The 12,158-nt window shown below is 46.4% G+C and overlaps 1 protein-coding gene across 2 annotated transcripts in view; it reads right to left on the reverse strand.

The window, feature by feature from the left end:
* The window catches only part of LOC108893852 (seizure protein 6), an 88,940-nt gene that overhangs the window by 11,457 nt on the left and 65,325 nt on the right, over positions 1–12,158 (reverse strand). For both annotated transcript variants that reach the window (XM_018692265.2, XM_018692264.2), the window contains exons 5-9: positions 5,394–5,579; positions 4,315–4,483; positions 3,625–3,791; positions 3,334–3,528; positions 2,308–2,446 (exon numbers count right to left, since the gene is read on the reverse strand). In XM_018692265.2, coding sequence (XP_018547781.1) covers positions 2,308–2,446; positions 3,334–3,528; positions 3,625–3,791; positions 4,315–4,483; positions 5,394–5,579 — 856 coding nt within the window. The remainder of the gene's footprint in view (positions 1–2,307; positions 2,447–3,333; positions 3,529–3,624; positions 3,792–4,314; positions 4,484–5,393; positions 5,580–12,158) is intronic.

The raw sequence follows: 12,158 nt of genomic DNA on the forward strand, positions 1-12,158 counted from the left end.
TCAGACAGGCTGTGGGTTTCTACTGCCATGAAGGCCATGCATGACCAACCTTGAGATAAACTAGAGCTGGCCATAGCACCATTAATTTATAGTGGACGGCCTCATGTGGCCCAGATTAAAACAAATATAAGGCTGGCTCAGGTTTAAAAAGGAATCTCTGAATGGAAATCAGTTTACCTCAAATCAAACTTGTTTATTACTGCATGAGAAAACCTCCCCCCTCTGATCTTGTTTTTACCCTAGGTGCGCTGGTTGACTTTCAACATCAGTCATTAATCACTGAGTCTTAATCTCCAGTTAAAAACAGAGACACAAGCAGGGCAGAGGCACAAACCACTGTGTGGTATTCAAGCGTAGTGTATCATTGGTATCCTCTGATGCTATTATTTCCTTTTGATCTGTGGATCATATTTGAGCAATGGCTCATATCTCAGTGCCTGAAAGCCTGAGAGATAAACAGTTTGGGACATTATGTGCATTGTGACCATGCAGCAGCACACAAAACTGGGCCAACATGCACAAAACCCTCTGCTGTCTCTATGCTACAGATGTGAGAGAATTCCTGGAACCATATAGTTCTTCATCAGTGTATTTTAGATATAATTCGGGAACACCTAAATGACTGAATATTGCCTTGGAATGCACCATTTTCTGATATATTGTCTATATGATAAATCTAATGGTATTTCAATGTATTTATCAGTGTGATTTACTGTACTGGATGTTTTCAATGAAAATACAGCACCTAATTCCAATAAGTTTGAGGTAAAAATGTTCAGTTTTCATGTTTGAATACAAGTCAACAATGGTTTATAGAACCACCACAGAAGATTGTTTATTCCCCCAAAAAACAGAAAAGCATGTTTGATGTCATTCTACAAAAGACTGCACTGCATATTTTAACATTTTGTCATCAGCCCATGAGCTTTTTACTTTTTTGATGTATTTAATTATCTTATGTTTCATGTTTGCATTATATGTAAAATGATTCATTCATCAAGTTAAAAAAAAAATGTTGTCAGCTTTTCACCCTCTTTTTTTACTTTATGGGAAAAATATGCAGATTGATGAAGTGTGAAGAGACATGTCAGCCATGCGGTACAGGCTCAACATTTGAAAAAGGAAAAGAAAAGGTCAGCTGAAGAAAGTGTCTAAGTTTTGTTTTTTGTTTCTTTCTCATTGGAGCCCAAAGGAACTAGGAAATGCCAAATAACATATATACAGTGTGTATACAATTTCTGCATTTTCTACTATGAATTGCAATCCTTCTAATTAAACCTTGTAATTTCATTAAATGCCAGACATACGTATATATTCATTCTTACAGCAAGAATGAATGAATTATGGATGTGGAAACCCAAACTGGAGTGAGCAAATTCCTGCATGCATAAATGACCACCATGACCAATAGCTAACAATAGTCGCTGTTTGAGATTTGTCAGTAACTCTATTTTTCCACAACCTCAGGCAGTATTCCCGCTGGTTTAATTTTAACCTCTCTGTGCCCTCTTGTGTGCAAGTGCTTCAGGCAATAACGCAAATCACTTATGCTGTTGTTTTTTTTTCTGCTCTCTATAGGATGCATGTTCACTGAAATATCGTGGGGAATCACTCATACACGGTAAACAGATATATCCATACAGGATGAGCAACCCAAGGTGCAGATTCTCATGCACGTACAGTATTTAAAGAGTTTTTGATGAAACAAGGAAGTGTTTTTGTTTACACTTGAGAACAGTAGCTTGAATGAGGAGCCAGGGATGTGTTACACATGTGTGCGCGTGTCTGTGGTAGAGGGGACATTGATGTGATGGTTGAAGGTGAAATGGAGTGTGCCTACATTTGTGTGTGCATATGTCTGTTTTTGACATCTGTGTGCATGTGCATTGAGTGTGTGTGTGCGTGTGTGTTGAATTACAGTTGGGAAGGCTGGATAAGTGGCTCAGAGTAGTTCACTGCCAGAGCATATTCATTTCAAAGCCAACTCTGAGACACACACCAGGGAAGTGGGAGCAGGGAGGCTTACTGGCTAATCTGGTCAGAGAGTGAGCTGGAAGCTACACAGAATTCTTAATGTAGCGAATGGGGAGAAAAAAAAAGCCTAATTAGCGACTGCAACCACAGAAAGCCTTCCCCAAGTGCATGCCGTAGCGTGTCTGTGCGACTGAGAGAAAAGATGAGAAAGAAACTGAGAGTGCGTGCATTTGTGTCAGGAGATGGAGTGTTTAACATCTCGAGGTCAACCTGACCTCCTCCCCTGACCTGTCTGTGTGATTTCTAGCCTTACACCTGGGTGCACTCTCTTACACTTGGATGTCAAGCATGATCCTCTTGTCCTCTTCCACATGGATACCCCAGATGCAGTCTTGCCCCTTGTCGTAGGCCTCGGGCCAATTAGGAGACAACACCACACCGGCAGAGTCTGTGATCTCCCCGCTGCACACAGCTGCAACACACAAACACCTCAGGTTGATGCCAAGAAATAAACAGATACACTGTGATGGATTTTAAGAAAGAAAATATTAGATCACAATCATTTTAACATGTAAATTGGAGAGCAAAGTAAATTTGACATCATGGGATTTGTAATGTGCAAGTAACTCGGAGAAATGAACTACCAACATACATTAGCTACTATGGGATTTCATAGGATGGAACCAGAATCTCAATGCTTAATAAAACACTGATGAAATGTACTGCACAAGTTCCTTGACATGAAAAGTGCATACTACCACTGAACAGCCTAGTGACCATGACCCATAGGAGCAGAAATTAAATTTTTCTCATATCTAGCTTTACTAGAGAGCTTTTCAATTTCACTGTGTGGCAGAAGGACTATGCTGGCAACAAAGAGCGGGAATAAGGTCAGCGTGTCACGCGCGCGTGTGTGTATATGTGGGAAGAGTGTCAGGGAGGGAAAGAGGCAAAGGGAAGTGCTCAGTGATAGACTGCTGTTTAGTATGGTGTGTAGTCTTTGCAGTGTGGCAGCGTTCATCTTACACCAACTATTGTATGGCTTTAATCTTCAGCACTTCTAAAATCTGCCCCACAAATACCCGCAAAGTAAATCATTGTTACAGTTTTAAGAGGAAATTTATCATGGATCAGAGGAGAGCAGCTTAGGAAGATATAGTTAACTGCCAGTGGTGTTTAATATTTGAATAAAAAGACTTCACTAACCCTTGCACTGATCAAGCATACAATGAAAGCCTTGCAGTGCAGGTCCATTGGCCAGTCCTATCTAGCTCTTAGTTCTTCTCTGGAGGAAACACATTTTTAAAAAAAAGATTTAATATTATACTATTACTTGAGCAGAGAGATATGTTGACTCACCCCTACAGGCCGGCTCGGTCTCATTCCACTGTGGGTTTTGTGCGTCCACACACTCAATCACCACGGAGCCTTGCTCCAGCGTGTAGCCGGGGTCACATGAGAATTCAACCACTGCACCCACACCGTAAGTGGAGTCGCTGCTGCTGAAGTTGCCGTATTTCACAAAGGGCTCGTAGCACATACCTTTCGCAAAGGCTGCAGACACAAAGATTGCATTAATGCATTCCATTAAAAATAGGCCACAAGTACAGTATACTGTTGTATGTTATGCAATCTGCATAATCAACTTGCCTTCATATCTGATGGCTGCACCGGTGGATGTTACCGTCCCATCTGTGGTGAACTCTATGAACAGGTAACGTCCAGTACTGAGCACACCTTCGTTTGGCAAATACTCGACCTCATAGGAGTCGTACACAGGGGGAGAGTCTATGTTGTTGCCATTCTTAATCAGGAGCCTAAGCACACAGACATATACACATAAGGAAGCCAGATTAAAAGAGACATTAAGTGAGCTTTGAAAGGTAAAAGAAGCATAAAAGAAGTTACAAGCTATTTGAGAGCTGCTCACTGTTCCAGTGGTGGCTGTAATAACTTTGTGATAACATTTGTCACTGCTTGGTAATGAGGTGAATGTCCATGTGTGACGATAGCCATGTGGATCAGTGAAGAAAGATGTAATGCAATTGCGGTTTCCTACCTCTCACTACCTTCTGTAGTCCCTTCAATTCATTCGCTTGATAGAACACTGTTAAAGGATTATAATGATAAAGGGTCCTTTCAAATCCATCTGTCACTCCCTAAAGATTTTTGGTTATTTATAGCCGTTGAGGGTTTTAATGCTCTATCCACAGGCATACTGTTATTCAGAAAATGAGTTTAAAGCCCCCGTGCCATCTATTAGTTGAAGACACACACACACACACGTTCTTGCTACGCACTCCTACTCTCAATGTGATTTTAGTATTAAGCATACACCACCTGTCATCATCCTCTGCCAGAGCCACTTTTTCAAAGTGAATGTGAAGCCGGTGGCCTTCAGGGACCTCTAGGACCCAGTGGCATGTAAGATTGTTGCTGTAGTTGCCAGGGAAACCCGGAGAGACGATGCGTCCATAGGTAGCATTCTTTATCATTCCCCCACAGGATGCTATATGGAAAGAAAGAGTGAAAGGAAGACAAAAAAAAAGCTGGAGGGTTAGGACTAGATGAGAAAAGCAATGATACCAGGTAACGGTAGGGGTTTTGGAGAAAAGTCCCTGTCTGAGCGTAGATATCATCAGTATCCAGTGGACTGTGGCTGGGCTACACTCGGCGGCTCACCTGGGTCTAAGAGCGTGTGACTGTGTGTGATGGACTTGTAAAGGGAACAGCAAAACAGCGGCAGTAACACTATCAGTTCAGAGCAGCTGCGGGCAGGCACAGAGAAACGCTGGAACTGGCAGATGAGCTTTTACCAGCAGGAGAAGGATCGTCATGCGGCCCAGTTCTAATTAAGGCAGCAGGTCCAATGGCCTTGTTTTGCCCTGTCTCCAAGGCATAATTCCCTGTGCTGCTAATCACATGCAAACACACTCATTTGGCCTCAGAGCGTGAGTAATCAAGTCAGTTGGAGACAACGTAGTGAAAGCTTTCGTTAATCAAAATCACCTGTGTTCTAGAAGAAGGCTCAAGAGAAAAGGGTTCACAATATAGCTCCAGTTTTTAAGATGCTACTATTTTGCATATCATTTTAATTTTAAAAACTGGTTTTCCTATTTATAAATTTGCTCAATTACAATTTAACAAAGTTTCTTGGAATACATTTGGACAAATTAAATTACAAATAAGTTTTTGAAGTCTGGCCCTCAGGTTAGTGTTAACTACTAGAAGGTAATTGGGGGGGAAGCAATCTCAAACAAGTAGCCAACATCCCAATTAACCTGAAGGTTTAATATTTTAACATTTAGAGCTGTTTCTGTTTTTTTGCACTTCAGTAAAGTGTGGGTGCCTCATTGCCCTGAACTGCTCCAAGTGTTAATGAGCTAACTTGTGTCTGACAGTGAACCAGTTTGTCTTACCCACACACTGGGGCTCCTTTCCACTCCAGTAAGGTGTGGTTGCATTGCGACAGGTGAGCATTTTGGGGCCTTGCAACTTGTAGCCGGTGAAACAACGGAAGTAGGCCTCTCCTCCGGGGTGGAGGTGGGTCACCGTGACGTCTCCACCGGCAGGCTCTTTGGGGAATGTGCAGCTCAGCACAAAGGCTAGAGAGGAAGAATGGAGAGAAAGGGAGAAGGAGAATGATTGTGTTAGTAACATCAGTAAAATGTATTAAATGTAACACTTGTTATTCTGGTCTGTCTAGTGCTTAACCTGCAATGCCCACTACTGATTACACACAGAGAGAGAGGGAGAGTTTAAAAACTGAAAGCTCATCCAGATGATGAAACATTTAATCGAGACTGTGCGAGACCTGCTTTACTTTAACATAATTTTTTATCACGATCTAAAATATTCTTTCAGTGTCCAGAGGTTCGGAAGGAGATTTTTGGTTTAAAAATAACAGTTTTTAGATTAATAATTTCCCTAGACCAAATGTTTCATTCTGAACAAAAGTCCAATTCTCGCCAAAATAAACAGCCAACAATGTTAACTGGCTCCACAACATAATCCTCTGTGTCCTGCATTGTGTATAACCCTTGCTGTTTTGTTGCATTGTTGACCATGTTGTCTCGCCTCCAAACCACTGCTCAGCACCCCATACACATTTAGATAGAGTTTTTCCATTATTTGTGCAAATAAATCAGGAACACACACATGCACACATGCACACATGCACACACGTACACACGCGAAGATGCTTTATAACCAACCCTCAACTTTGTTTAGAAACACTCCAGCTCTTAATTAATTGCAGTTTACCAGGACATACAATATGCAAATGCGCAGAGACATGTTTGCAGCACAGCAGTAATTAACATCACTGTGTGGTCTGGTTATAGCCACTGCAAATACTCTGACAAATGGAAATGCTGCAGATCAGTTTAACATCATAGTCGGTCCGTAATGTGATAGCTGGAAGAGGAATTGCCTCTGTAGTGGTTGTCAAAGAGTCGTGATTCCAGCGGGGTAAGATCAATGTTCCTGGACTTGCTTTGCATTGTTGTCCTGTCCCTTGTTTTAAATAAATGGTTTAGGATGAGATGGAGTTCACATGGATAATGGAGTGAACTAACCAAGTCTGTAATGGAAGCTATTAAACAACCTTCTCTTCCTGTCTAATAACCACGCGGTTCTACCTCATTAGTGTAGGCACTTTAATGACCAGACTAAAACTTCTAAACTTCTGGAAATGTGTGAACAACATAACAAGCAATGTAATTGGACCCGTTAAAACAACAGCATGATTGTGCTGCGGCAAAATTACAAAAACCTTTTTCAAAAGCTGCAACTTTTTTCCAACATTTCAAGTTGCATGACATGTCTCAGCCTAGTGGAGTGCATGCAAAGCTTAAGTAACAGAGGAGGAAAACAACAAGGGAAAGGGCAGCTGGAAGACCTGTATTCACTGAAATCATATTTGCAGTCTTAAAAGCAATTATGATAATAATCGAGCATGGGCCATGCAGGGTAAACACCTTAATCTACTTATGTAAATGTGATTAAGGTTATTTGGTGTTTACAGAATTAAGATGTGCACTACTTTCAGCTGCATAGTTAAAGGGGTGCATGGTGAGCGCCTGCACAGAAATGTACTTACAAACCTTCTTTTATATTCAGCTGCCATTGCTTGATTCTTATCCAATTGAACTGCATCATAAATAACTGCTAGATTCACTTCTATTTGAATGAATCAATGAGGAAGAAATGGCAACATCTTATCAGCATCTTAAGTTAATATTTGCTAGGAAAATTGAAAGTCAGCGTGCAATAGGGTTTATTTTTAGGCTGTTTATAACATTCCTGACCCAATCTAAATCGTCCTGATAAAGTAAACACCAGCTGCAATATTTGAATAGATTTTGACACAGGTCCCTTAATAAAAGAGCTAAAAATGCGGCCTCTTAACATAAGTTTTTAGAGCTGGAGCAGCAGCCACATTTGGAAAGCAAAAGCTGACACCTGACAGACAAGCCTTTGGTCCACACATGTGAATACTTTAATATACTTGGGTTCTGCGGTCTTTGCGTGCACAGATGCTGAGCAAGTGGAGGTTAAATGGTACAAAAAAAGATTGGGCTCTCTGCAGCAGGTTGGATATGAAGTGCTTTCATTCCAGCCAGCAATTTGTAGATGAAAAACAACACTTTAGTGATGTTTCTTGCATTACCTTGAAGGTAGAGCAGATATTCAGAAATGTCAATTCCATCAATCTTTGAACTTGAACTCAGGGGGAAACAGGCCTTAAATGCATAATGGCCATAAAGGCTTGTGAAAGTGTCCCCCATCTACGATGTTTTAATCTACTGACTTAGGTTTTTCTTTTACACAAGCCACTGGTTTCCACCATAATGAAAAAGGTCTTCTTTTTGCAGTAAATCAGTGAGCCACAGGGACGAGGTACTCTACCCCTGGGTCATCCATTCAATTCATAGTTTATCACTAGCTCCAATGAACCTAGTTATTGCCATTATCATAGCAGCATTTACATCCCTATTGAGCATGCGGTGGGAGAGCCAGAGGCAAAAATTGTGGAGCCAATTCCAGAAGTATTAAATTACGTGCTGCCTCCATTCCAGTAGATGTGGTGCTGGGCCATAAAGTCTGATTGTTTTGCCATTACAAATAATAGATCCACAGTGCAGGCAGCCAGGAAGATTAGCTGATGGTACTGTAGGGCCACAGAAAACAGATGTGGAGCTTATGTCTTTAGTTATTGCTTCCTTGTAGAGGAGAGGAAATAGTCACACTGGTGATACAACTCAGGTAAATTTTCAGTTTCACAAGGAGACTCAGCTTTTGAAGAAAGTTGGAAAAAGTATCCACCACATTAGAGTGTTGCCAATATTATTATATATACTGTTGGATACTCTGCATCAGAGAAAGTTGTAATGTACACCAGTAAAATGTCTGTATTTTCTGATTTTATAGCTTATATCTACATAACATACATACATAACTACACTGCTGTAGTTATGAGCAATCTGATGATTCCTTAGGAAAGTAAGTAATAAGGGGACACATCTTCACAATATCAAATATTTTTCAGGCCTTCAAGTCTTGCTATAATATGATATGTCAATGACATTAATATTCAGATAATTTGATGTCCTTGTTGAAAACGTGGTGTAAATTATGCATCGTGGCAATGCACTTCAAACATGCATGTTCTCCCTGTGCCTGCGTGGATCTCCTCCGGGTAGGTTAGGTTAATTGGTGATACTGAATTGCCCCGTAGGTGTGAATGTGAGTGTGAATGGTTGTTCGTCTCTGTATGCCGGCCTTGTGATAGCCCGGCAACCCGTCCAGGATGTACCCCGTCTGTCATGATGCGGCAGCTGGGGCCGCATCGGGGAAGGTTCAGGGATTATTTTCTGTTTTGTGTTCTTTTCTCGTTTGCTGCAGGCTGGGAGGCGGAGCCAGAGGTTGAGTTCTCTGAGTAGCGACGACCAGGCACACCTGCGCAGCCTTCCACACCTGTCTCCACTTTCCCCTCATCGCTCTCCCTATTTAACCTGCCCTCTGTTTTCCCTTCCTCGCCAGTTCTTCATAGCAGTGCACCCCTTATCCTGCCAGAAGTTCCAGGCTGTCTTACTCCTCCAGCTTCTCCTCTGTTCCTCGTCCCCAGCGTGTTTCCACACCGCTGTGCCTCCCTTGCGTCCCTGGCTGTTTCCTCGGCCTGTCTCTCCTGTGCTCTCCCTGTGCTCCAGGTCGCTCACGTGGTCTCTCCTGTGGCGTTCCTCCTGTTCCCCTGGTCCCTGCCTGGTCGTCCTGGCTCTCGAGCTCCAGCCCGTCCTCCCGGCTTCCCTCGTCTGCCTTCTACCTGCGCTATTCCCCGGTCCCCGCTCTGGTCACGGGCCCAGACCCTGCCAGACCCACCGCTCTTTTGGCGGCCTCTTTGTGTTCTTCCCCAGCCCTTTTGGCTCCTTGTTTTCTTTGGACAATAAAACGCCCTGGTGAATCTGCATCTTTGAGTCCTCCCTTTTTCAGCGCCAAGGCGCTTCTTAACAGAAGAACTGGCCACAGAATGGACTCAGCGGACAATCTCACCGGGGTGGACCTGAGAGACTTCATCCGACAGCAGAGCGCTCCTCTCCGCCAGCATGAGCAGGCCCTCTCCCTGCTGCAGGCTGAGAACCAACACCTCAACACGAAGCTCAACGAGATGTCCGCTGCCGCGGCGGTTCCCTCGGCCGTGGCCACTGCTCCACGCTCCCCTGAACCCCGCCTACCTCACCCCGAGGTCTACGACGGCACCCTGGGGAATTGCCGAGGCTTCCTGCTCCAGTGCCAAAACGTCCTCGCCCTCAAGCCGCTGTGTTATGACACCGAGCACAAAAAGATCAGCTATGTGGTCGGGCTGCTACAGGGACGCGCCCTCGCCTGGGCAGAGGCAGAGGGCTCCCAGAGACCCTGGAGGACTCGCTCCCTCAACGACTTCCTGACTCTGTTCCGAGCGGTGTTCGACTTACCCGATCACGCTGGCAATGTTGCCCAGCGCCTCCTCGCCCTCTCCCAGGGGACCCGGTCGGTGGCAGACTACGCGGTGGAGTTCCGGATCCTGGCTGCGGAGACCGGGTGGGACGAACCCGCCCGGGACGAACCGTCGACGCTGGACGCTCTCGTCTCCCTCGCGGTGCGCCTGGACAACCGCCTTCGGGAGAGGCGGAGGGAGAAGCACGCCACCTCCAGCAGCCGGCCGGCTCCACCGGCGTCTCCGGTCTTCCACGGCCCCTGGCGGGGAGCGTGGATCATCCCCCGACCCCTGTGAGCCCATGCAGCTGGGCAGGGCACGCCTCGGCCCGGAGGAGAGAGAGTCACGGGTCAGGGAAGGTCGGTGTATTTACTGTGGTGCCCCTGGTCATTTCATGTCTGCCTGCCCGGTCCGCCCAAAAGGGCCGGGCTCACCCCTAGTGCCGAGGTTAGTGGTGAGCAACACTATTGGCAAGAATAAATCCCGGTTGGTCCTGCCCCTCACTATTAATTTTGCCCAGTCTTCCTTATCTGTCTCTGCTCTTCTAGACTCCGGAGCTGATGGGAATTTTGTGGAGGCGGCCTGGTGCGCTAAGAATCGCATACCCCCCGAACCCCTGGAAGTTCCCCTAGTCGTCACCGCACTTGATGGTCACCGCCTCGCCCACGTCACCCATTGCACTCCCCCTCTAGAGGTTATAGTTTCTGGCAATCACCGCGAACACCTCCGTTTTTTTTTTTGTTTTTTTTTAAATATATTCTCTCCACTTCGGTGATCCTGGGGTTCCCTTGGTTCCAGCTCCACAATAAACTGGCGGGGGGGTCGGGTGCTGGGCTGGAGCGCCATGTGCCACGCTGTCTGTTTACAGTCGGCGCTTCCACCGCTTTCACCTGGCGTGACCGCTCCGGTTCCGGATTCCCCCGACCTCAGCTCTGTGCCCCCCGAGTATCACGACCTCGCACCCGTCTTCTGCAAGCACCGCGCCACGTCACTCCCCCCTCACCTTCCTTACGATTGCTCCATTGACCTCCTTCCGGGCGCGTCATTCCCCTCCAGCAAGCTGTACAGCTTGTCGCGGCCCGAGAGGGAGTCAATGGAGCAGTATATCCGAGAGTCTCTCGCCGCGGGTCTCATCCGGCCCTCTTCCCCTCTGGGGGCCGGGTCCTTCTTCTTCGTGGGGAAGAAGGACGGCTCTCTTCGGCCATGCATAGACTACCGGGGTTTGAACCGCATCACCGTGCGCAATAAGTATCCGCTCCCCCTCCTGAATTCGGCCTTCGAGCTCCTCCAAAGAGCTCGATATTTTACTAAACTAGACCTGTGCAACGCATACCATCTGGTCCGAATTCGGGAGGGGGACGAGTGGAAAACGGGGTTTAATACCCCCCTCGGTCACTTCGACTACCTCGTGATGCCCTTCGGCTTAACCAACGCGCCCGCGGTGTTCCAGCACCTGATTAATGACGTCCTCCGGGACTTCCTCAATCACTTCGTCTTCGTGTACCTTGACGATATCCTCGTGTTTTCCCCCACCCTTGAAGCCCAGCAGGTCCATGTCCGCTCTGTCCTCCAGCTGGCTCCTGGAGAATCAGCTGTATGTAAAAGCTGAGAAGTGCCTCTTCCACTCCACCACCGTCACCTTCCTGGGGTTCTGTGTGGGGCCAGGACAAATCCTGGCCGACCCCGAGAATGTTAAGGCGGTGGTGGCGTGGCCCCGCCCCTCCACCCGGCGCAAGCTCCAACAGTTCCTGGGCTTCGCTAACTTTTACCGGAGGTTTATCCGGAACTATAGCCAGCTCTCCTCCCCGCTCACCCAGCTCACCTCTCCTGCTAAGCCCTTTCACTGGACTCCCCCGGCCGAGGCGGCGTTCGTAAAACTAAAAACTCTATTTTCCACCGCCCCTATCCTGACCCAGCCTGATCCCTCCAGACAGTTTACAGTAGAGGTAGACGCCTCAGACTCCGGGGTGGGGGCCGTCCTGTCCCAGCGAGCCGAGGAGGACGGCAAACTCCACCCCTGCGCCTTCTTCTCCCGCCAACTGTCCCCGGCGGAGCGGAACTATGATGTGGGGAACAGAGAGCTCCTGGCGGTTAAGCTGGCACTGGAGGAGTGGCAACACTGGCTGGAGGGGGCGGAACAGCCATTCATAGTGTGGACAGACCACAAAAATCTCTCCTACATCCAGTCCGCCAAGCGGCTCAACTCCCG

Source organism: Lates calcarifer, linkage group LG20 (assembly GCF_001640805.2).
Source record: "Lates calcarifer isolate ASB-BC8 linkage group LG20, TLL_Latcal_v3, whole genome shotgun sequence".
Classification (NCBI taxonomy): domain Eukaryota; kingdom Metazoa; phylum Chordata; class Actinopteri; family Centropomidae; genus Lates; species Lates calcarifer.